Source organism: Hoplias malabaricus, chromosome 1, assembly GCF_029633855.1.
Source record: "Hoplias malabaricus isolate fHopMal1 chromosome 1, fHopMal1.hap1, whole genome shotgun sequence".
NCBI classification, from domain to species: Eukaryota; Metazoa; Chordata; class Actinopteri; order Characiformes; family Erythrinidae; genus Hoplias; species Hoplias malabaricus.
Window position 1 is genome coordinate 80316529 of NC_089800.1, and position 26780 is coordinate 80343308.

The 26780-nt window shown below is 45.9% G+C and overlaps 1 protein-coding gene across 1 annotated transcript in view; it reads right to left on the reverse strand.

The window, feature by feature from the left end:
* Positions 1 to 4955: 4955 nt before the first annotated feature.
* crim1 (cysteine rich transmembrane BMP regulator 1 (chordin-like)) overlaps positions 4956 to 26780 on the reverse strand; it is a 102699-nt gene continuing 80874 nt past the window's right edge. The window contains exons 8-17 of the mRNA XM_066674813.1: positions 26607 to 26738; positions 24049 to 24205; positions 20374 to 20495; positions 18809 to 19021; positions 17950 to 18165; positions 14556 to 14777; positions 14142 to 14330; positions 11187 to 11300; positions 10321 to 10508; positions 4956 to 9688 (exon numbers count right to left, since the gene is read on the reverse strand). Of these exons, the coding sequence (XP_066530910.1) occupies positions 9512 to 9688; positions 10321 to 10508; positions 11187 to 11300; positions 14142 to 14330; positions 14556 to 14777; positions 17950 to 18165; positions 18809 to 19021; positions 20374 to 20495; positions 24049 to 24205; positions 26607 to 26738 (1730 nt within the window). The 3' untranslated portion in view covers positions 4956 to 9511. The remainder of the gene's footprint in view (positions 9689 to 10320; positions 10509 to 11186; positions 11301 to 14141; positions 14331 to 14555; positions 14778 to 17949; positions 18166 to 18808; positions 19022 to 20373; positions 20496 to 24048; positions 24206 to 26606; positions 26739 to 26780) is intronic.

A 26780-nucleotide genomic window follows, 5' to 3' on the forward strand; every position in this document is an offset into this window, starting at 1 on the left:
AGGAAAACAGAGTTCAGCTCTACACGACTCTGCTCGCTTAAAATTTGTCGCTTTTCCACTGGCAGTGTTCCCCCATGAAATGGAGCCGGTGACGATGCAAAATCCCATCTCTAACAGGAATCGCTGGCAATAAACAGTGACGGTAAAGTTAGGTGCTGTTTACTCACCGTGTATTGAGTGTTGTTGTTGTTTTTTGGACTGAACACGGCCCCGCACCCAGTTCTCACAGATCCGTTACTTGTTGTACGTTTGGTTTTCACCAGAAAGTTTCGAAGGCCATCGGCCCAAGGAGCGTTTAAACCTCTACAAAACACCTCAGGGTAAAGTTACGAGCTGCCGCTGTGAGTCCGATAAAAATAAATGTGGAAGCTGCTGTAAATTAAGAGATTTAAGTTACAAGCGGCGGCACGGTGGCGCAGCAGGTAGTGTCGCAGTCACACAGCTCCAGGGGCCTGTGGGTTCGATTCCCACTCCGGATGACTGTCTGTGAGGAGTTGGTGTGTTCTCCCCGTGTCGGCGTGGGTTTCCTCCGGGTGCTCCGGTTTCCTCCCACAGTCCAAAAACACACATTGCAGGTGGATTGGCGACTCGAAAGTGTCCGTAGGTGTGAGTGTGTGAGTGAATGTGTGTGCGTCTGTGTTGCCCTGTGAAGGACTGGCGTCCCCTCCAGGGTGTATTCCCGCCTTGCGCCCGATGATTCCAGGTAGGCTCTGGACCCCCCCGCGACCCTAAATTGGATAAGCGGTTACAGATAATGGATGGATGGATGGAAGTTACAAGCGACAGTTTGTGCTGGATTTGAATGAGCTCTGCATTTCCTGGTGATTGACAGGTCTCTCTGGCCAATCAGAGCTCTGCAGAGTTTACACGTCACCATTTAGTACCTACTCGGCTCAGTTAGAACCTGGAGCGAACTGGGACTGAAAACATACCCGGTTCCAGGACCAGATTTGGCCAGTGGAAAAGCAAAAGAGCCGAGCTGAGTCGAGTTGAGTCGTGTAGGTTCCATGCAGTGTCCTGGGCTCAGACGGCTGAGGCCAACACCACACAAATTAAGCACTTATTAACCCCAGTCTGATAAAAAGAGATACATGATTGTGATTTGTTTCTCTGCGTAATCTGTGGTCTGTAATTTTCTAGAATGTTATAAAAGTAAATAATTGTATTCTCAAATATATTTTCAAGAGAAAGGAAGACTTTTTACTTGGTTACATTCATATTTCACCAAAGGTGTCACCAAAGTAAACTCTCCACTGCTGTGGTGATTAATATTTGTGTAAGATCAGTATCACTTATTAGTCATGGGACCACACACACACACACACACACACACACACACACACACACACACACACTAGCCAGAAGCCCATTCTGTAGCTTTGGCTGTAGCTAATGTCATTTAAGGCAAAAGCAACACACGTAATGAATTAGCGCTGCTCCTCTGGGGCCTGGGGCCTGAAAATGCAAAGCAACCTATACACGTTAGTTCCATTAAAACCACAGGATCTGGCCCTTAGTGGAGCTCACTACACAGCTGCAGCTCCACACACTCCTCCACTACCCTCCTCAGCCTCTAACCATGCAAATAATGATCAATAATGAATCACAGTGATTAAACATTAAAGGGGCGGCTAACTGAATCAGATGTTGTGCTTGTTGGGGGGATTTTATCTGCCACAGGCTTGGGGTGTTCAGCGGGGAGCATCAGGCCTCGGCTTTGTCCCAATCCAGTCAGTGCTGAGACAATTGTTACATTAACACAGAGCTTCTGTGACACAGCCGGCATTAGGGACAAAGTAAGAGGATTTACTGGATGGACATTCCTGCCATGTTTGATCAATTATGAAAATGAAAATGGTCAAAAGGGTCAAGCCTGGCACACACACTCTGTGTCTCAAACCCTAGCACAGCTGACAAGAAATACATACATGCGCACACTCTCTCTCTCTCTGTCACTCACTCACACACACACAGGGTTATTGTAGTTCACCAGGAAGTAATTGGCCACATATGGAGTGATGTTTTTATATGTTTTTATTTATATAATTTTGGATTGTGTTTCCTATATAGATTCTATAGTGGAACATCAGGTAGTGTCTCTGTCACAGCTCCAGGGTCCTGGAGGTTGTAGGTTCGAGTCCCGCTCCAGATGGGACTGCGTGGTGTGTTCTCCCCGTGTCTGCATGGGTTTCCTCCGGGTGACTGTCTGTGAGGAGTGTGGGGTGTTCTCCCTGTGTTTGCGTGGGTTTCCTCCGGGTGACTGTCTGTGAGGAGTGTGGTGTGTTCTCGCTGTGTCTGCGTGGGTTTCCTCCGGGTGACTGTCTGTGAGGAGTGTGGTGTGTTCTCGCTGTGTCTGCGTGGGTTTCCTCCGGGTGACTGTCTGTGAGGAGTGTGGGGTGTTCTCCCTGTGTTTGCGTGGGTTTCCTCCGGGTGACTGTCTGTGAGGAGTGTGGGGTGTTCTCCCTGTGTCTGCGTGTGTTTCCTCCGTGTGACTGTCTGTGAGGAGTGTGGTGTGTTCTCTCTGTGTCTGCGTGGGTTTCCTCTGGGTGACTGTCTGTGAGGAGGGTGCTGTGTTCTCCCCGTGTCTGCGTGGATTTCCTCTGGGTGACTGTCTGTGAGGAGTGTGGTGTGTTCTCCCTGTGTCTGCGTGGGTTTCCTCCAGGTGACTGTCTGCGAGGAGTGTGGTGTGTTCTCCCTGTGTCAGCGTGGGTTTCCTCCGGGTGACTGTCTGTGAGGAGTGTGGTGTGTTCTCTCTGTGTCTGCGTGGGCTTCCTCTGGGTGACTGTCTGTGAGGAGGGTGCTGTGTTCTCCCCGTGTCTGCGTGGATTTCCTCTGGGTGACTGTCTGTGAGGAGTGTGGTGTGCTCTCCCTGTGTCTGCGTGGGTTTCCTCCAGGTGACTGTCTGCGAGGAGTGTGGTGTGTTCTCCCTGTGTCTGCGTGGGTTTCCTCCAGGTGACTGTCTGCGAGGAGTGTGGTGTGTTCTCCCTGTGTCTGCGTGGGTTTTCTCCGGGTGCTCCGGTTTCCTCCCACGCTCCAAAAACACACGATGGTGGGTGGTTTGGAGACTCAAAAATGTCTGGGACTCGAACCCACAGCCTCAGGAACCTGGAGCTGTGTGACAGAGACACTACCTGCACCACCCGTGCCACTCTAGTAGAAATGAATGTTTCCTATATAACAACAAAATATCAGGGTAATTTAAGTAAACGTCCTGTTTTTCACAAGGAAACTGATTAAATATTGTTATAAACCTGTTCAAATGGATGCCGCTAAATTGCTAAAGATCATTTTATTGCTAAAAGCACACCCGTGAACACACACCCTGGAGGAAAACATTAAAAGCACTGGAGGGAGACTCTTCTTTTCTTGTGTGTGCTTCTTGTTGTCACGTCACAGTTCTCCCAAACGAAATGACAAAAGAAATGGAGCGTGAAACCGAGTCGAACCCTGAAACATAAGTCTAACCGAGAACCGGCAGAAGAGTGTGTATCTGCAGAGTCCAGCTTCATCCATCCACACGGCATGGGGCTTCAATTATCACAGGAGACCTCAATTACCCTGAGGTGCATCTCTCTGTGGATCAGTGCATTGCTCAGTGTCACATGGTGTTAACACGGACTCGGTTAAATCCACAGCATATCTTTACATAAAAATGCTATAGTGGTCGTGATTTACGTTCTCTCTGTGCTGCTGGGCTCCAGATCATCCTCACAGCGCTGAAAGTCAGTGGGATGTATAAAGGTTGTGTGATAGGCCACAGACAGTCACATACACAGCATTATGGTTTCTCTTCCACTTTTACGCGCACTTCTTCAGGAACCTAAAGTAAAACCGCAGCCAAATGTTCACTGTTACATAGACACAGACAGAACGTGAACATATAGGCTTGATTTAAGTTTGTGTCATTTTGGACTGGAGCTGTAGACTAATGTTGCTAATTTGGAAGCTTTTAAAGTTGTATGTAAAACGTCTGTGGGCAGTTTCACAAACTCCCCCAGTCACTCATACACTTGTGAACAATAACACACACTCCCCTAGTCTTCCCATGAATACTTTTCCTCTGCAGGGGAGTGAGCTAATGCTAGTGCTAAGCTTCAGTTCCATTTTTTTCCTCAAACTTTGTCGCCCCTCTGTGGCTCAGCGGGGTAGTGCACACTTCCTGTGAGAAATATCCATGGCCTTTACCACATTATAAAACATACCCTGGAAATTCTCCTTGTCGGTGAATCTACTATTGTTTAGCCTTTTTTGTCTTTATCAGTGATAATATCTGATCACATCGCTGCTGTTTATTTTTGTTTATTAAGCTGCAGTTGGTGGAGTGTTGTGTTTCTGTTGAAGGTGCTTGTCCTGAACAGTGCTCAAGGCGACCTCTAGTGGCAAAGCAGATAATCTACAACAAAAACAGTCACTATAAGAGTAAACAAGTAGTTTTCACACAAATGTTATAGCATTTGTGCTGCTACTGGTCTTGATAAGATATACTTTTAAATCATGTTCATATTATTTTAGATTAATCGCCTAATACACTTTTAAAATGGGTGGTTAATTAAACCAGGGCATTTCTAAACATTAGCAGCAATTTAAACACTCACCAAGTCACTCACACACAACGGTGGACGATGTCACACACTCAAACAAAACACACTCACACCTGGGGACTCTTTTCAGCCATTTTACCTACCGTGTGTGTTTGGACTGCAGGAGGAAACCCTTGAAAACACAGGGAGAACACAACACACTCCTCACGCACCTGAGGCAAGGAACAAACTAAAGAACACCGCCTGCAGTGCCACCATGTGGCCAATAATATAAAACAACAGCAAACGAACTGCAAATGTCCTCAGTGATCATCAGTGTTGTCATAAAAGATGTAATCAGAGTCAGAATTTCTGACCCGTGTCAGAGGGAGTGACGGACAGTACAAACACATCAAGAAAAAGGGGTCAACTGTTTAAAAAGTATTTATTGTGCTGCAAAGAAACAAAATAATACATGAAAATTGAAAAAAGTTCTGCTGTGCTACGGGAATTCTGAGTAAAATCTTCATCTACCTTCTTTAGAAATCTGCAACATCATCATCATCATCATCATCATCATCTGCACCAATATTGACAAGTCTTGCTTTTTTATTTATTTATTTATTATTATTTTTTTTTTAACATGAGCTTCAAACACCAGTAGTTTACAAACTCCCAAAGGGCTGTGTTTTCCTTTCTCTCTTCCTGTGGACAGACTGAGTGAGAAGGAAGAAGGGAGATTAAGAAGAGACATTTCTCCAAGTTCATTTCATTAAGCTTACTTTACTGGAACACAGGACTAGCCCCTAGCTTTTCCCCGACATGGAAACAGCAATGTTCCAAAACAAACAAACAAACAAACAAAGAAACAAAACCATTAAACATAGCAGGGGGAAAGAACAGTCTCAATGTGGATGAAAAAAAAAAGCATTTTTAACACTCTTCAGAGACCAAGACAACAAGAAAACAAGTGGCGCTGCGTCTTTGTTTGAAACCCGCACGATTGCTCTGCTCATCAATAAATTAAGGTAATTAAAAACAATAAGTTAAATTATTTTCTCTTTCCAACCTTTTTTGTCTTTTTTAAATTCTGTTTTGGCGAGTGACACTCAAGTATTTACAACAATACTTGGAGAATGCACTAAAAAAAAAAAGACGACTTCACCCTGCGAGACCCAGAGAAGGTGCAGACCCTCCGTGAGCGGAAGACATCACCGCGTTTCTCCGTCATCCATCATCAGATAAAAGCAGAGACCGCTGAGAAAAGTGAGCAGGAACTGGAAGATGCTTTGTCATGTGCGATGGTGCGTTTGAAGTTTAAAGTGAGCTGCGCATCCATTAGTGTGCAGCTCATTAATTATGCATGCGCCTCGCTGAGGTCTGTCATATTTACTTTGTAGACGCAACGTGGCTTTGTGGTTTAATTCTACAAAACAATAATTGAGAGCGCACCATCACAGTGTCTGTTTACTCCGTCCCTCAGTAACACTCTCAGACTTGCCCCAGCATCATTCAGCTTCCAATAAGCCGTCCTGACCCGGGCAGTGTGTGTCCTGTCCGATTCTCCACACCGAGACCTCCACGGCTTTTCTATAAGTTTCAGATCTGACTACAAACTGTACGAGGGAACTATATTTTGTATTAGTTTTGGAACGAGTGAACCGCCTCCGCTCTGCGCAGGGTCCCGCAAGGTTTTTTATTTGTTAGGAAAAACAAAAGGGCAACTTTTTCTATGAAAAGAATTTGTTAGAAAACAAAATAAAAAAAAACAAAATGAAAGGAGAAAGAAAGAAACACAATGGTTACGTATCTCTCTATATAAAAGTGCCAACATGTATAATTCTACACACATTATCAGACAAAGAGATTTAAGGTACAACTGAGACACACTACCACAAGCCCCGCCCCCTCCCCTTCAACAGCTAATGTCTGCCCTGGTTCCAGTAGTTCACAGCCTGCAGCGACCCGTGACCGAGGACAGAGCAACAACCGGCCGCTGGGAACGCCTTCCCTGCGTCTCAGCGTCATCCACAACACGCCCTAACAACATGAAAGCTGCGATGTAGTGGATGAGTGAGTTAATAATGTAAAGAATGGTAGTTACACTCATATGCGGCTATTCCAGACACTCTACAGTCTTTCACCGACGTGCAGCGTCCGCGATTATTTAAGAGAGGGAGGGACCGAGCGAGTTTATTTAAATATGAGCACGATCACATCACCACATTTGTAGATTTAGCCAGACACCGGGGTTACAGGAAAATGGCAAGGAGTCTGTAATGACCCCGGAGAATCCATTTTTGGCACAGGAAATTGGCACAAAACAGTGGGAAACGCTGAAGGGTAATTCTCCCCCGATTGGGGCAGCAGTCTAAATGTTGGCCGTGTCATCAGGAGAGTGCTGGTTCTATCGCCAATGAGGCCTATGTCCAAAGCGCAATGAGTGGGTGGGATGGCACCTTTTTCCCCATCTCTCGGCACTAGCTAGCATGGGCATCTTTTGGCTGATGTGACAGATCTGGGCAGTGTTCGTTCCCCCCTGGTGTGCTTTTTTTTTTTTTTTAACTTTGTAGCCAAGCCTACAAAGCAAAACTAATCAAATAAAATAAAAGCAATGTTTTAACTTAATAACTGTATACTGTAGAAGGGTAGAGAGTCGCTGTCCTGCTGAGTTTAAAGGTTTACGTGATTAAGTTACGGTGGAGTTTTTAGGTGTGCTCCTAAAGTCCTAAAGTTCCTTGATCCAAGAAAACCAAGTGCATGTGAGTAAAGATGTAAGTCGACACAGATTCATGGAAAATTCTGCGTGTAAATAGTGTGACGGTGTGTTTATGCCCAGTACGTCTCCAGTTGTATGTGCACATTTGCAGGACAAGGGAAAGCTATTTCAACAGGGACACGTTTATCTTTAGTAAGTGCAAATGCATCCAGTTTTGTGACGTGTTCGGCAAAGTTTGCTCCAAATTACGTGAGTTGTTTTGTGGAGAAGGCAGTGGCTTCTGTGAATGATCCTGATACTGGGTACTCGTGTACTACGCAGGAGAGCTTTATGCTTTAGCAAATGTAGCACAAGTAACCGCTAATTAAATAAGGTGGTAGTTTAATTGAACGTGATCTACCGCCGTCATGGGGCTCCCCACAACGAGGGCAGGTGGATGAGTGCGTGAGGAACTCAGGGAAAGTGTGGGATCACAGAGAGCTGCAGGAAGCTAGACGCAGAAGCAGAGAGACTCAGCTGAAGGACCACCTTCTGGCTCCAAACAGGCGCAGGGCCAGAGCACAGCTGAAGGAACACAATTACAAAAACAAAAGGAAATTCTAACAATAGAATGAGATGTTCATCTTTTACTTTCTGCCTTTTCTTCTCATCTGTCTTTCCCTCCAATTACTGTCAAACAAGCGAGGCAATGGAATGCCTGTCATCATCAGTTCTCCACAAATAAAATCTTTTTTTTTCTTCTTCTCAGTCTTAAATACATTCAATAGGAGAAATAAAAACGGAGAACTTTACAGGTGAAGCAAAGTAAATGTGTGCATGCATGTGCGTCTGTGTGCACACACGTACATACATGCCAACACAAACATACACACGTACATATATAGTCACACAAGAGCTCCTTTTCGTCGTAGCGTTACTATGTACAGAAATGTTCCTAGAACATGTGGAGGGTGTTCTGAAGCCAATTTCTGAAGTAGACAGATTTTTTATTCTTTCCCAGCGAGGAAAAAGAGAACAAAAGGTGCTTCAATAACTTTCCGAAGCTTCCAGAGGAGGAGGCAGGTTCATAATCAGTTACCAACTAAGAAAGAAATCTTTAAAGAGCGCTTTGTGTCTCAAAAGCCCCCAAGCAGAAGCTGTTTGATCGTGTTCTTTGATCACGCATCTTTGTTTCCTAGAGGATGGAATTAATACTTTCTATGGTTCAACCTCTAGAAAACAAGGCTTAGAGAATCAAAGCGCTAAAGCAGCACGTGTAGCAGAGACTCAGACCAGTATAACTACCTTTACATTACCTTTATACCATAGAACAACCCTTATATCGTGGCTGGGAGTGTGAGGAAGTCCGTCTGCCCTTTGTCGTGAAATAAAGAAGCTGATGATTATTGTTATGTGAAAAGGGGCAAAAAAAATGCTTACACATCTAAGCAGAGGAACTACAAAGAGACCGACAGCAGTCCGTCCCACGGGAAGAGCTACCGTCCACTCAGCTGCTCTCTGGCCTCTTCCTCTCGAACGACAGCCGAACCGGACCGCGGTGAAGAAAGGAGGGAAGGGCCGCAGCTCAGCTTTATGCAGAATCACCGTCCTCTATCTTTCTCACCCTCTCTCTCTCTCTCTCTCTCTCTCTCTCTTCCCTTCTCCGACCCTGGGGGGCTCTCCCAAACAAGCTTTGGTTCAGCGTTCGCACAAAGCACTTGAAAAGTTTCTCTCTTTTCTTCAAATAGTTTTTTTTTCAAACAGTGTCCTCGTTTAAAAATAAAAGATAAAGAAAAAAGCAGGAATGCACAAAAAATATCACTTTTGGAAAAAAAAAAGAAAAAGAAAAAGAAAAAGAAGACACTCCAGTCTGTCCTAATCCCAAATACGTACTTTAGATCTCACAAACCTCACACTACGCAGACACACACACACACACACACACACGCACGCACAAGCATTCTCTATGCACAAAAAGATTGTGGGGGAGATTTCAAGCTCCTCCGCTTAAAATAAATACACTCCCCGCAGTGATTGTAGCGTCCTGATGACCGTCAGTGGTCTGCGAGTGTTTCGGAGTGACGCTCTACATTTTAACATGGGTAATTATGATTGTAATTCTTTACCAGGGTCTCTGTCCTCTGTCTCTGTTCATCTCTGCAGCGGGTGGTAATGTGCTCTCTGGGTTCTGAAAGCAGACCCTGGTCTCAATCTCTCAGTCTCTCTCTCTCTCTCTCTCTCTCTCTCTCTCTCTCTCTCTCTCTCTCTTTCTCTGGCTGTGGGGGTCTCTCGCTCAGGCGGTCTGGTAGAAGTTGTCGGCCTGCAGGTTGTTGTGTTTGGGCATGCTGTAATAGCCGCTGTATCGTGAGTCCGGGTCTGCGATGCGGAGCATGCGCTGGGAACTGTCCACCTGAACCTTCGTCCCTTTCTGGCAGTCCACATACACCAGCTGGTTATTCAGACATGTGGGCTGTTTAAAGAACACACACACACACACATACATAGAGAGAGAGAGTGAGCTTTCACATTCACACACAATCCTTTCTGAATTTCTGACTACAACTAATTAAATTACCAGTGCAAATGTTAGAAAAGTTTATTGAGAAAATTCTATATTAATATATTAATATATATATTCTGATGAGTTTTAATGATTTGCACCACATTACCCTTGGTTTACACCACAGTTTGAGGGTCAGGACTTAATGAGTTTGATTGTTTTCAGTGTTGAAATATTACAAAAGAGAAAATGTATGCATTTACCACATGAGGCTAATGCTTTTATCTTACAGCAATGGGAGAAACTTGCAGCTGTGTCTTTAAGGGGGTGAGAAAAGGGCCTGGGGCTAGAAAGTCATCAACTTGATCTTTTTAGTAACAGGGAAAGAAAAATGGGGGCGGGAAAGTGAGGGAACAAGTTCTCGTGGGCAAAGCACCCAAGGCCAAACTGCTCACACGGCACTGAGGCCACTCCAGGAGTGTGTGTTAAATGGGTAGTCCAAATTTTGTCGTACTGCCTAAGGACACATCTGTATCCCCCTGAGCTAGGATTCAAACCCCAGTCTGCTGCAAGCTCAAACAGGAAACACCTTACACATTTACCTTTGTGGGCGTGCGGTAGCAAGGCACAGGGATCCACTGCTTCCTCTGGTTGACCAGCAGCAGGGCGGCGATAGTGAGCACCATCATGAGGATAGGCAGAGCCACCCAGGCCCAGTGAAGTCTGGGATCTTCACTGGGCAGCGGTGCCTTTCCGTCCAGATATGGCATCTGTAGACTGCCGAAGTCTCCTGCCACGAGAACACAGAGTTACAGCTCTCGTTACATGCAATAGCAGCACCTTAGCAGTCCGTAAGGTTCATATGATAAAAGAACTGGGGAAATCAGAGCTGTTTTAAAGGCTAGCAAGGTGCAACAGTTTATTGCGAACAGCATCGGACAGCAGTCCCTCTGAAAGGTTCAAGAGTCAACAAGACGCTTTAATGTCATCCGCACACAACCATCATTCAGAATTATTGACTATTTAGAGCCAATTAAAGGCTTAAATGAGAGAAATTAGCAATTAATGAAAGCAAAGCAGCCTTGTTTTTAATCCTGTTGGGTGCAGAATACATGTATGTCAACATACTTTGATCTTCAGTAATCTTCAGATGAGATTTTGCCAGAAAAGTGTTTTCAGAAATTACAGCTGCCGACTGAATAGAGCCGAATAAAGTCGAATGCCATTCATTCCATCACTCACACCAGCCGTTTTGTCTGACAACTAACACGTAGCTCTTTCTAATGGATGTTATTCTGTACCCCGTCATTTTGTAAGTGGATCTTTTTTTTGTTGCTCAAATGCAATGTGATCACTAGCCTCATCTGTCATTCTGTTTGTGAGAGAGTCTGTTTAACAAACACGGGGGTCTACGGTACACGACACATGCAGCAGCAGACAGACAGAAGAAGACAGACAGAAGTCTGACCTCTGAACTGGGGCATGATGTCGTTCTCGCTGTGCGTGGGCCAGGCTGGACGATGTCTCAGTCTGTCTCCATGCTGGTCTGTCTTCTCGATGGGCACGTTGGTGGGGGCAAGCTCTGGGAGAAAAGAGAATGAATTTTATTTTAATGCTTTTACATTTACTTAAGTGGAAATGTCTTTAGCTGCTGGTTTTGCACATTTAATTTCTACAGTTACAGACTGGGGTGGTGCAGCAGGTAGGTGTCGCAGTCACAAAGCTCCAGGGGCCTGGAGGTTGTGGGTTTGGTTCCCGCTCCAGGTGACTGTCTGTGAGGAGTTGGTGTGTTCTCCCCGTGTCAGCGTGGGTTTACTCCTGGTGACTGTCTGTGAGGAGTTGGTGTGTTCTCCCCGTGTCAGCGTGGGTTTCCTCCGGGTGACTGTCTGTGAGGAGTTGGTGTGTTCTCCCCGTGTCAGCGTGGGTTTCCTCCGGGTGACTGTCTGTGAGGAGTTGGTGTGTTCTCCCCGTGTCAGCGTGGGTTTCCTCCGGGTGACTATCTGTGAGGAGTTGGTGTGTTCTCCCCGTGTCAGCGTGGGTTTCCTCCGGGTGCTCCAGTTTCCTCCCACAGTCCAAAAACACACGTTGCAGGTGGATTGGCGACTCAAAAGTGTTCGTAGGTGTGAGTGTGTGAGTGAATGTGTGTGTGTGTGTCTGTGTTGCTCCGTGAAGGACTGGCGCCCCCTCTAGGGTGTATTCCCGCCTTGCGCCCAATGATTCCAGGTAGGCTCTGGACCCACCGCGACCCTGAATTGGATAAGCGCTTACAGATAATGAATGAATTAATGAGTTACAGACTGTAGCCATCTGTTGCTCTGAATACACTGTCAGCCAGCCCCTTTGCCCTGGTTCTTCAATAGTCAGGACACTTACAGGATCCCCACAGACCCAGGTTATGGTTTGGGTGGTGGACCATTCTCTGTGCTGTACCACTCGTCACTTTTCCACTGCATGGTACCTACGCTACTCAAATCCACTCAGATCTACTCTCTGGTCCCTGGTTGGTTTTCCACTCCCACAGTTCCCCCCTGAAATGTATTTGGTATTTTCTACAACGGGACGTTGAGCGTTGTTTACTCATCGTATATCTGCTGCAGCTTGAGATCTTACAGATGGAGAGTCTGCGTCGCGTGGCGTAGAGTGACGACTCTCTGTAGACAATTGGTTTAGTCCCTGCTCGTTCTGAACCACGGGAGACCAGCGACTGAACAAGAACCCGCTTCCAGAACCAGGACCTGATTTACCTGATGGAGGAGCAGGAAAGCCAAGTAGAATAGAGTAGTGTAGGCACCATACAGTGGAAAAGCGCCGACTCTGGAGGGTCCTGAGCACTGAAGAATAGGTGAGAAATCAGGCTACATTTATGCAGAGCAACAAACGGAGTACAGTCTGTAATTGTAGAACTACAAAGTGCCAATGTGTGGTCAGTGGAGCTGATGAAAAGACAGTGAGTGTAGAAAAACAGGTCATTTTTATGTGGTGATTTTTGCATTTTATAAATATACATTATAAAAGTGCAAGAACACCGCGAGGTTATTTTTCCACTTCAGCTGATGCCTCATTTTTCCCAGGCCTGTAATATTCGCAGAAATCTCTGAGGTGAACCTGCTGTGATATAAATGATTTTGCTGTTTCACTGCGACAACTCTATTCACATTTCTCTCTGACCACAGCTTTATATTTGGGAGGTCAGTTGTGTGAGAAAGAAAATCATTTCGCATGGACATTAATAGCATCACTGACAGGTGAAATCATGCCCAGAACAGCTCTGGCACAAAGGACTGGTAAAAGACCCTGTGTCCCGCATTCACATCTTTTCATTAACTGACCTGAGGTAGTTATGGAGCGTAAAGCTGGAAGGAAAGGTGGGTCACACATTAAAAGCACAGTGTCAGCCTCTGATAGAAGTGAGAAAGTGGCTAAAGGCTGCGTGTGCCGAGCACAGCACCGCTCTCCAGCCCCTCATTGATCTCACCGTGAGTGACGCAGCAATAAAGAGGGCTGTGATCAATGGTTTTATCTGCTCAACACACAGAGAGCTCATTTAGGACCCCGACCAGACGCTTCTGAATCCCTTTAAATGATTCATCTTAATGAGCCCACATTCTGTAAAGCCCCACTCAATTAGAGTAAACACTGCTTTATAAGGAGAGAGAGAGGGGGAGAGAGAGAGAGAGAGAGAGAGAGAGAGAGAGAGAGAACTAAACGAACTGTAGCTGGAGGGCATTGAGTCAATCTCTGCGTCTCCAGTTTTCTTCACATCAGTGAAGTCTGTACTGCTGCAATCTTACGCTAAAAAGCTGCAGCTTCTCAAACCAATCGGAAATGACGCTCAGTCCAGCAGCTGTTGTTATAGTTAAACACTGAAGCTGGTGTAAAAAAACGTAATGTAATGTGCAATTATTTGTCATTGTACAACGTACAACAAAATATGTCTTCCGCATTCAACCTGTCTTTGGCAGTGAACACACACACAAACTAGTGCACTAGGGGCTGTGAACACACAGCGGGCCATGGAGCAGTTGTGGGTTCGGTGGCTTGCTCAAGGGCATGGCCATGGATTGAGGAGGAGGACAGTGCTGTTCATTCCCACTGCCCCCAGTTTTCCGGCTGGTCATGATTCAAACTAACAACCTTTCGGCTGTAAGCTGTCTTCTCTAACCATTAGGCCACAGCTGCCCACTATGAGCATGCTTCCCTGACTGGGAATGAGCTGGCTACCCATCGCTCCACGGGTGTGTGTTCACCTGCCTCTAATCATTGGTGTGTGTTCACCTGCCTCTAATCATTGGTGTGTGTGTGTGCGTTGTTGTTCACTGCTATGAATGGGTTAAATGCCATTGTACCATTGTACCCAAGACCCAACATCTGGTCTTTATTGTAGATCTCAAAGTTTCCAGATGGACCCAGAGAGGAAACTGACCTGGGCACATTGGGCAGCAGCTGCCCTCCACTGTGATTGGCTGGCTGCAGGGCAGGGCTGGGCAGCTGACGGTGGAGCAGAGGGTCTGGCCCTGCAGGCAGTAGCAGTGTGTGCAGCTGTCGATGTCCCAGCGCTCTTCGTCTACATACGTCTTGCCGTTGAAGTGGCACACAGCCCTCGGTGTGGCGTCTAGGTGGAAGAAAGCAGGCAGGAGAAACAGATGTTAAGTGTCAGTGTACAAGAAGCCCACGTACAATCAGACAAACACGCCTGAGCAAAGCGATCTCCAGCTTCGTTATGGCTCTCGTTTATTGTTAGCGATTTGATGTACAGATGGCGATACATATTGCCAGGGCTGACAGAACATGCTGTAAAGCACAGTGATAGCAGCTCGTGACAGGATTGTTAATGTACCCAGACAGTAGGGGCAGCACTGGCCCTTACGCAGGACCGGCCGGCCGCAGTTCACTGGAGGACAGGACTCGGAGAAGCAGCTGATGACTCCATCTAGACACACGCAACTGGAGCAGACGTTGGGCTTCCAGGACTCGGCCGCCAGGAAGATGTCACCCTCCTCGTTGCGACAGTAGCTGGGCATGCTGTCGTTGCTGGGGGCTGGAGGGGTGACTGGTTCATCTGAAACACAGGATATAGACACTTAGGACAGACACAGTCCATATGTCTCCCACGAACGAGTCCTTCTGCAGCTACTGTTTAAACTTATCCCTTTTAAACAACTTACTAAACAGTATTTACTTATTTATTTTTATTTATTTACATTTTAACATTTTTAGCCAATCCACCTACCAACGTGTGTTTTTGGAGCACCCAGAGGAAACCCATGCGGACACAGGGAGAACACACCACACTCCTCACAGACAGTCACCCGGAGGAAACCCATGCAGACACAGGGAGAACACACCACACTCCTCACAGACAGTCACCCAGAGGAAACCCATGCAGACACAGGGAGAACACACCACACTCCTCACAGACAGTCACCCAGAGGAAACCCATGCAGACACAGGGAGAACACACCACCCTCCTCACAGACAATCACCCGGAGGAAACCCACACAGACACAGGGAGAACACACCACACTCCTCACAGACAGTCACCCGGAGGAAACCCACACGGACACAGGGAGAACACACCACACTCCTCACAGACAGTCACCCGGAGGAAACCCACAGACACAGGGAGAACACACCACACTCCTCACAGACAGTCACCCGGAAGAAACCCACACAGACACAGGGAGAACACACCACACTCCTCACAGACAGTCACCCGGAGGAAACCCACATGGACACAGAGAGAACACACCACACTCCTCACAGACAGTCACCCGGAGGAAACCCACACAGACACAGGGAGAACACACCACACTCCTCACAGACAGTCACCCGGAGGAAACCCACACAGACACAGGGAGAACACACCACACTCCTCACAGACAGTCACCCGGAGGAAACCCACACAGACACAGGGAGAACATACCACACTCCTCACAGACAGTCACCTGGAGGAAACCCACACAGACACAGGGAGAACACACCACACTCCTCACAGACAGTCACCCGGAGGAAACCCATACAGACACAGGGAGAACACACCACACTCCTCACAGACAGTCACCCGGAGGAAACCCACAGACACAGGGAGAACACACCACACTCCTCACAGACAGTCACCCGGAAGAAACCCACACAGACACAGGGAGAACACACCACACTCCTCACAGACAGTCACCCGGAGGAAACCCACATGGACACAGAGAGAACACACCACACTCCTCACAGACAGTCACCCGGAGGAAACCCACACAGACACAGGGAGAACACACCACACTCCTCACAGACAGTCACCCGGAGGAAACCCACACAGACACAGGGAGAACACACCACACTCCTCACAGACAGTCACCCGGAGGAAACCCACACAGACACAGGGAGAACATACCACACTCCTCACAGACAGTCACCTGGAGGTAACCCACACAGACACAGGGAGAACACACCACACTCCTCACAGACAGTCACCCGGAGGAAACCCATACAGACACAGGGAGAACACACCACACTCCTCACAGACAGTCACCCGGAGGAAACCCACACAGACACAGGGAGAACACACCACACTCCTCACAGACAGTCACCCGGAGGAAACCCACACAGACACAAGGAGAACACACCACACTCCTCACAGACAGTCACCCGGAGGAAACCCACACAGACACAGGGAGAACATACCACACTCCTCACAGACAGTCACCTGGAGGAAACCCACACAGACACAGGGAGAACACACCACACTCCTCACAGACAGTCACCCGGAGGAAACCCATACAGACACAGGGAGAACACACCACACTCCTCACAGACAGTCACCCGGAAGAAACCCACACAGACACAGGGAGAACACACCACACTCCTCACAGACAGTCACCCGGAAGAAACCCACACAGACACAGGGAGAACATACCACACTCCTCACAGACAGTCACCCGGAGGAAACCCACACAGACACAGGGAGAACACACCACACTCCTCACAGACAGTCACCCGGAGGAAACCCACACAGACACAGGGAGAACACACCACACTCCTCACAGACAGTCACCCGGAGGAAACCCACGCAGACACAGGGAGAACACACCACACTCCTCACAGACAGTCACCCGGAGCAGAACTCCAACCCACAATCTCCAGGACCCTGGAGCTGTGACAGAAACACTTCCTGCTGCTCCACTGTGCCGCACAGATGGGATTTCACGTTAGTTTTTTTTGATTAAATGACAACTGTTACCATAAAATTACCTTTCAAATTATTGTTCCAGTTTATAATTATAAATATATGTTACACAAACACATTTTAAAACATATTTGTACAGCTAATATAAAATTTATTACACCCGTGGTTGTGAGATCACAGTCACGTCAAAGTTGTTTTTGCAGCGTAGCGTGTGTACTTCCGAAATAAAGAGTATAGTTTGTTTATGTGGTTAACATAAGGACAAACACCCTCCGAGCTCTGAACCTGTGGCTGTAGAAGCTGTTCGTGCAGGAACCAGTGTGAGCATATTCTCTAAAGAAAAAAAAGCCATGACCCTTCCTCCTTCAGCTTCCACCAGGCAGCTTCCTCACGCTCCACCTGGCTGCACGGCCCTGACTCAGGTCCATCAATATTCATGAGCCCCTCCAACAAAGTGAATCAACCTCCCCAGGTGTCTTCATTCTCCCACTCCAACTGGAGACTGCGGCTTTTCTCAGCACGAGGGAGGACATGTCGATCAGCGCATGATTCGGTTCCTTCTCCAGCTCCAGTGGTGTTCACGCCCTCTATCGTATCGCACTGTGTTTGGTGGAGAAGTGGGCATGCCATGTTCCCCATCCTCCATGAACTATTCATAAGCAGCCCCACTGCACTTATACATTATGCACAGTCGCAAGTCTTCTCACTAACGTTTTTCTACCTTGGGTTTCAGCGATGCCAAACATACCCAACTGTAGATTGAGGAAAAGATCTGTGCCGCTGCCTGTCATTGTGCTTTTGTCTGTTTGTTTCGTTAACTGTCGCTGGACCTGGCTATTAAAACTTCCCTGACCTTGTTATGGTCTTGGAGCTCTAACTAGCATCTCAAAGGGGTTGGGTCTGAGAGGGAAGCCTTGCGGCCGTGCCCAGGGCAGCAGCAGTATTCGCAGGCAGCCCTCTGAAATATAACTGGAGGAGGCTTGAATTTAAAACAGGTGTTGTTTTAATAAATCATAAGAGCTGGAGCGGAAACAGAGGTTATAAGATGGCTCACCTGGGCAGTGTGGGCAGCAGGAGTCCTGCGTTCTGATCGGACTCTGGCACAGCAGCGGTGGACACACCTCGGTCTCACAGAGCACGCGGCCAATGTGGCAGGTACACTGTGTACACGAGTCGATGTTCCAGGTCTCGCCTTCCACAAAATACTCCCCACCTGGGGCCAGACACACTGAGGCCTCGCTCAGCTCCGGTTTATGAGAGCCTGACTCATCTGAGGGAGAGATGACGGAGGTATAGAGGAAATATGTTGGCACACAGAATCAGACCTTAACTAAATTCATTATGTCCTATTTTCCAGACAGTATTTAATTTCATGTTACATTTGTTTTGCCTGAAGCTTGACTGTGAGGAATACAAATGGAATAGACATACAACCTAACGTAACTAATAACACATATAACAGATGGTAATGAGTGAGGGGGCTATCTTTTAGGCTATTTCCAAAACATGGCCGCCATCTTGAAAGCCGCAATTTTGGATCAAGGGCAAGTTTTTCCAATGGGAAGGTGGTCATGTAACATATCAAAGAAGATCAGAAATTTCTCAGGAATTGACCGCCACATCAGATTTTCAATATCTCCTGTGGTTCAAACGTTATCAACACAAAAGGTTAAAACGTTGGTTGTTCATTACAGTCTCATTCAAAATGGCGGCCATGTTCCGGACATTGCCATTGCCATATGCTGTTTTCCCTTTTGTTTCTAAAAGAAAAAGGTGTCCTGCTTCTTTTGACTCACACTGTATAATCTAAACCTGTAGGTAAATATATAAAGTTTCTAATGAGGTACAACCTAAAAAACAGTGGCTGAGTTCACGGTGTCAATGAATGAAATAAAAAAAAGACGTTATGGAACCTGGACAGGTGGGGCAGCACTGTCCAACGCGGATGCTGGGGTTGTCACAGGAAGGCACTGGGCAGGAGATAAGGGCACACATCTCTCGTCCGGCGTGGCAGTAGCACTCCCTGCAGCCATCATGCCAGCTCTGGCCATTCTCATGTCTCCGGCCGTCCATCGAAAGACAGGAGCCCAGTTTAACCGAGGGGCCGACAGAAGAGGAACTCAGGTCTACAAGGAAAATACACAGGGAGCTGAGTAAGTGATGGTTTCTAACAGCGCACTGTTCGAACTTAGCCACAGTGAAGCAAACAGAAGCATTGCTGACAAACTACTTCACTTAAAATCACGAGGTAACAGCAAGCCGCTTCTGCCAGCTGTATTTACACTTACGTTCCTGCTACTTGACCCCATCAGCGAGGCACCACGCCAACAGAGAGCAGCTACACAATGTGCATCAAACACCTCACACCTCACACTCCCACTAATCTCACTGTATCTGCCAGCAGCCTCGTTTCCTCTCAATGCCTCTCCATAACAACAGCAGTGGCCAGCCAGCTCCAGATCAATACCACGGAGAAAACTCACCTTGATTAAAATCTGCCTGCGAGATATGTGGAGGAGGCGCATTTTCAGAAATTCAAAGCGGGTTCGGTTGCAGGGAAAAAAAAAGAAAAAAAGGAGGGGGAGTTATTCTTCTCTTCTCGCTAATCAGATCTTGGCCCTGTGCTCCTCATGAATTTTTCACATGCAGGAATCCATCTTTTAGGGCAAAATCCAATGAGAACACAAACAACGCAAAAAAAAAAGGAGGCAGGACAGAGCTGGCCTTTACGGTTAGGAGAGAGGAAATGTGGAGAGTTAATACAGAGCCTGATCTCACTTTGATGTCTGCTCTCCAAATAACATACAGTTCACTCCGTAATTCACTCACAAACAACAACAATAACACCAGCGCCGTCTGCGGAATCCGATCAAAGACATGCTGATATGACATCTCAATAAAAGAGCTTGCGCCCACACCAGGCCGCCGCTATCCTCTGGACAATGAAAATTGGGCATTACAAGGTTCTCATAATGCTCCTTTTATTGGATTCTTACAAGCTTACATAAATCTCTGAGGGCTGATTTGGAAGCTGGACCACAGCAGTTATCTGTGCTGACGACTTGAGTCACCGCGCGGCACAAAGACCCATCTCACATTAATATGGCCCTGGCTTTCAGTGACGGAGAAAAGCACTCACTGTCCAAAAGTAGCCATTTACAAGCGCTCTGCTGCATGTAAACTTAAGCAGCCCTGTGGTTTGGGCAACTCCACTGAAAAATTACACTGTTCACTCCAAATCGTTTACCCTGTATATATTTCACAATTAAAATAACCCTCCCATAGCGACGGGAACACTTATCCACGAGCGCAGGTGGAAAATAAATGGACACTTTCAGAATCTGCATATTACAGACTGGAAGCGTAGCGTTCACTGAGCTGTGTAAGCTCGTATTGGTAGGCAGTGAAACAAAGCACTGCAATAATTAACACTGAGCTATAGTCTAGCTTCTGAAAGGGCGCAGGACCAGAAGCTTACCTCGACACTGGCAGATCAGACAGCCCAGCTCGTCCTGCTGGAAGCCCATCGGACACGGCTTGTCACACGGCAGTTCAGGGCACTTCTTACAGCGACAGGTGTCACAGCCGTGCTTGTTTTTACTGACGGCGGAGAGAAAGGAGAAAGCGTTAGAGCATCTGCCGGAGCTGGAGCAGCAGAACTGAGTTAATGAGGGAAAAGATAAACAGAAATAAATAGTGAAGACAGCACCCATGTAATTTATCTTTAAACCATGTTTAAACTTTAAGACATGAAGCTGCAGGTAGAGCATTCTCTGCAATTTAGAATTGCCTTCTTATAACTAAATAAAACAATCTGAATGCAAAAAATAACTGCATCACTGTTTCAACATAGTATTAATATTAATATTATTAATATTATGAGAGATAGGGTACAGTGCTAAGGTCTTAGGGGCCTAATGCGTCTTCTTAATAAGCACAGTGCTTGTGTAAAATTATATATAATTACAATAAATAAATAAAAAAAAACATAAATGACGTATTAAGTAAAATATATATATTTTTGAAAAGTAGTAGCTGAGCAAGTGTGAGACACAAAGTGTGTTTCCAGATGTTCTCCTGATCGAATGGATTTGTTAAATCTACAGCACACTTCATTTAACACAATGGAGTATTTATTAACGACTAAAACTAGGGGCTGGACAATGACCTCAAATAACACTCGACTCAAATAACACCAGGAGAGATGTGGAAAGGGTTAAACCAAGTATGATGACTCATAACTCCCTCCTGCTCGATGTTTTTGCACATTTGTTGCACGTTTGGCACATTTTATATTATAATTTATCAAATTTTAATATTTTGTAGTTTTGTCTCTGTGTATATCTTTGTCTTTGTCTATAATTAATTTAAGAAAAATGTTTGCCCTCAATTGTTTCTATATTTTCCGTAGGTATATCTTTATTCTTTGTATATATATCCTCACCATATTTTTATGGTAACTGTAAATATCCATTTTTCTAAGATTATCTAACGCTGATTTGTTTTTCGTGGAAGTGAGAAGTCATCAAGGCATCAAATAAACATTGATTTGATTTTACACATTTAACACATCATTAGCACTGCTGAACGTACCATTCTCTCTATTGTACCATTGTTTTAGATGTACCCACTATCCCTGACTGTCCAGTTTGTTGCACAGAGACACGGAGTCAGGTGATTCAGGATTAGACTAGGCTCCTGAGCCGGCGAACGACTTCCTACTAAACTGCTGTAACCTCGGAGTGGACTTTGTCATTGCTTATGTACATATTGATGCGTTTATATTGTGCATGCGTAACACAGCAGGTGCTGAAGACAAAGCCCAATGTCATCAGTTAACACTGGACAGAGAAAGAGAAAGAGAGAGAGAGAGAGAGAGAGAGAGAGAGAGAGAGAGAGAGAGAGTGAGAGTGAAAAGAGGAGAGTGGGGAGGATAGCTGTCTTTGATGACCTTACATGCGGCCATGTCAGCAGATGGCACATTAAAAATGACTAACTAAAGGGACGTATCAAACGCTCACTTCACTCGGGCACCTTTCTGCAGTCCACACTTCTGGGGCCTCGACTGCCCCCTACACACACACACACACAGTCCTTTCTCTTGCCCATCCTTCTTCTTATCTCATGAATAATAGCTGTGAGAAGCAGCCACATGCAATGTGAATTCCGTTTGCTGATAAGGAGCTATCAGGTGTGATTTCACTGCTGGGGAATATCAATAGACTGAACAGAAACGGGTAGACAGCACGTCACTTCATGCATTATTCACGCTCCTTGGCCGCGCAGGCTCAAACAACGGCCATCACTTTGGGGGAGCATAAATAGATATCTAAAATTAGAATCTAAAATGCGAGCTTTCCTGCTCGCACACGATGGTGGAATCAACAGGAGACGGTGCGCCGATGACGACTCGCTGATGACAAACAGAGGAATCCACTTTTACACTATCACACCTGGCGAGCTCACCCGGTGAAACCTGGGGCCGCTCAATATATCGTTCCTTAATTGTTACCGCCGATATCGGAAATATTCATATCGCACAAGTCTGGCATAGGGGAATGAGGCTCTAAACAGACACTGAACTTCAGATCGTAGCTGTTAGTAATCGCTTCGCCCACTGGTTAACCAACAGATGTGTCCAACTTAGGGCTGGACGATACGAACAGAATTTATATCATGATACATTTCTATATTTCGGTCGATACGATATAATTCCAATATCGATATAAACAATATAAAAGCCACAGAAAAACAGCAGAAAACAGAAGCTGTAAACAATGTATTCTGATATATTCTAAATGTGTTATTGAAACATTTTATATTGCGATTATTATTGATATCGAATAATTGTCCAGCCCTAGTCCACATATTTCAATCAAATGCACAATACACACAGGGAAATTTGGAGGGCTCTGAACATACGTGCCTCGACAGGAGAGCTTTGCCATGAAAATATTTCTATGACAGCTTCCAGTCCTGGTGCAATTAGTTGTAGCTCTTTAGCTCTTCTAAATCCATCTCATCTCAATTATTCACCGACACAAAACCCAAAAAACACCACTCCTCAGTTTTGAAAATGAAATGATTCAACTATGATTCATGAATCATTCATGTGCTGCTAATTTCCTAACAGCAGTATTACTACCAACATAAGAGTACTGTCCTACATTAATGGTTGCTGCTCTTTATATATTCTGTGCATGGCTGAAAACCAAAAGATCCCTGGACATCCAGAGCACACTGAACAAAGGTATAGCGCTAGCAGAGACTATGTGTATTGGCTGCTGGTCAAAAGACAAGGCTAAAAAATAATACAAGTGTAATTCTGCTTTATGACAAAGGTCCAGCAACGTAAAAGCGGCTTTAAAGAGTGAGTGAATGAGTTCTACACTCTATAAACCCACAAAGAACTCCCTGAAGCCCAGATATAGAGAACAGAACTATCTAACTACTAAGAGGAAGGTTTTTAATTGTGTAATTTGTGGCATGTTCAGCATAATCAGAAAGATCCTTTCACTTTCAGCTGCGAGTTTGGGAGCTATGGGGTCTCCACGCTTTGCAGTGTGTGTGTGTGTGTGTGTGTGTATGTGTGTGTGTGTGTGCAGTCCCTCATTAACCTTCTCACTAAACAACTCTGCAGAAGTTTCTCTCAAACGCCTGGCTGTAATTGATGTGGGTGTGTGGAGTCAAGGCAGACTGTCACTGGGTTTATTTGCTTCGGCGTAATAACACGCTGTTGCAGAGATTAGGCCTTCAGTTCCACTATCACAGGCCATCCTTTACCTGTGCCAATCGCTGGTGCTAATCTGAGCTTGGCCTAATTAGCTGTCAGATATGTACCTGCTGCAGCCTGGTCCAGAATGAGCCGCACAAACCTGAGAGCGGGGCTTCATCGTTCAGAAAACAAGCGGAGCATGCCGTCAAAAACGCAAAGAGAAGGTTTAGCTTCTGCTGACAACCCTGCCGTTCCGCTTTGTCAAGGATGACGTGTCAAAATGAAGGTGTGGTATAGAGTAAAGGGATGAAACTGATTGAAATGTCCCTGAGGTGAGGCAGAGGAGAGAGAGATGAGGGAGGGAGAGGGAGAGAGAGAGAAGAAAGATAATAAAGAAACATGTTTTGAAAGCAAGGAAGATCCTAAACTCAAACTTACACAAAGCCAAAGGGACAGTCCTTGGTGCAGGCCACGGGTTTGCACTTCTTGTGCCGCTGTCGGCACTGGCACACGGCGCAGCCATGAGGGTCCATCTGGAATCCGAAAGGACACTTCAGGGTGCAGCCTGAGATCAGACCCTTACACAGCTCCTCTCCTAGAGACAAGAACAGGCCACAAGGTCATTTCCTCTTGGACTAACCACAGAAAAACCGTGGACAGGTTTTAGCCTGACAGGTGCAAAATGCAGGGGGTCGGGTGTTCCAGGACCACCTTTTTAACCCTTTGGACACTCTGAAAGACACATTTTTGAGGGGTCTTTGTTATGAAATCCATGAACCCTACTGAGCATATATTAAAAATGAATGTGTTATGTCTAAATGTGAATTCAGAAATAAATATACATTTTACTTTAACCTATTTTACCCTCAGAATAGAGAGGTTCGGCTTTTACTTTTCATTAACCAACTGGCTCAGCAGCACTGGTCTGTCACGGGGAGGTGCTGTAATGAATTGTCAGTTATCTCACTCTGTGCTGCACATCCAAAAGGAAAAACAAAACGCACACACATTTTGGATACAATATTATCCCCAAGAACAGAATAAATCCATCACATGCTTCTGCAGCACTTTTTCCTGATGGAGCTCATAACAAATGCAGCACCCAATTTTCAAACTACTGCTTTTTTAGGTTATATTTTGTTCAATAAAATGACAAATGGTATTTTTAAGACGACACAACAATCACCATAAAATCACAAAGGAGTGTGAGAATTATATGTCACACAAAAAGTGCTTTAAAACATTTTTGTACACGTGATGCGTGTAAGATGAGCTTTATCTAGTTATGTCATGCTTACAGTGTGCAGTAGTGATCTACGCTGGGACTCCACATTGACAAGTGGAGATTTCACACACTGATTCAGTCTCCAATTTCTCCCAAATGGAAAAGGTTCTCTACATCGCTGTGGTAAACCACACCAAACAGAGGTTAGTTCATTCATTCATTTATTCATTCATTATCTGTAACCGCTTATCCAGTTCAGGGTGGTTCCCTGAACTGGATAAGGACGGTGGGTCCAGAGCCTACCTGGAATCATTGGGCGCAAGGCCGGAATACACCCTGGAGGGGGCGCAAGTCCTTCACAGGGCAATACACACACATTCACTCACACACTCACACCTACGGACACTTTTGAGTCGCCAATCCACCTACCAACGTACGTTTTTGGACTGTGGGAGGAAACTGGAGCACCCAGAGGAAACCCACACGGACACAGGGAGATCACACCACACTCCTCACAGACAGTCACCCGGAGGAAACCCACGCAGACACAGAGAGAACACTCCATACTCCTCACAGACAGTCACCCGGAGCAGGTCCCTGGAGCTGTGTGACTGCGACACTACCTGCTGCGCCACCGTGCCACCCACAGAGGTTAGTATTAAATTATAAAGCTGGCTTAGGATTGAACGGTTGTTGGTTCGATTCCCACGGGTGGCAAATTGGGGGCAGTGGGAGTGAAGGAACACCACCTCCTCCTCAGTCCACGGCTGAGGGGCCCTTGAGCAAGGCACCAAACCCACAACTGCTCCCCTGGGCACTGGTGATGTCTGCCTTCTGCTCTGGGTGTGTGCTCACCTGCCTCTTCATGTCATGTTTTTCATATTAGTGCAACAGCTGTAACTTGTTAATCATAAGGAGAGAAATCAGAAATACATTCAGACCTGTATATATATGTATATATAAAGCCAATGCTAATGAATAGTGAGCCATGTGAAGGAGAGTCAGTGCAGGTTTGAAATAACACTGCGGAGATATGATGCAAATAAACACCTGGCAGGGTTTTCTCTGTTAACAGCGTCTCATCGTGAGAGATTTCGAGTCCTTGATGTGGCTGAAGAACATCAAACAAACCTGAGTTCTGCATCACACAGCTGTTTCTTCAGCCCCGTCCTCCGCTGGCCAAATCAGCATTATCCTCCTCTTGCCATTGATATGCGTCGGCCTCACACACTCAGGCACCCACTCTCCCTCTCTTAGCATACTAAACAATCAGCTAATCCAGACGCCTCCAAACTGCTCTTCTGAATCCACTCCTGCCTGGAGAGTTCGCAGCTAAACACTCACAGACAGCTGGTCCTTCTCTCCTCTGTAGGACTCTAGACCGTGACTACATCCTCCAGGGGTCCCAAATAAGGTGAGGTCCGCTAAACCCCTCTCAGTCGTCTCCAGCTCAATCACAAGTTATTGTATGAGTCACGCACTTCAAACTTTGGTGGGCTTTATACTCATTTGACATGCAAAGTTCAATTAATATCGAAAAGTCTACAATCTTATGGACACAGTTTAAAATGGAACCCCATTTCTATAATAAAAAAAATAATACAAAAAAATAATAATAATAATAAATAAATATATATATATATATATATAAAAATTGCGCTCTCATTATTTTGAGATATAAGTAATTATTCTGAGATATTCTGAGAATGAGATATTATCTCAGAATAATGACTGAGTGTCTCAAAGCATGGTGAGTGTCATTGGCACTCACTTGTTTTGCAGCTGCAGGTTCGACAGCCGTTCTGGTCAAGCTGGAAGCCGTACACACAGTCCTTCTTCTCCATCAGAGTGCAGTTCTGCAGCTGATCACAGGCAGGGGGCGCCATGGTGATGTAGGTGGGCTCTGGAAAAGAGGGGGAGAAAAAAATATCATACACACAAATTC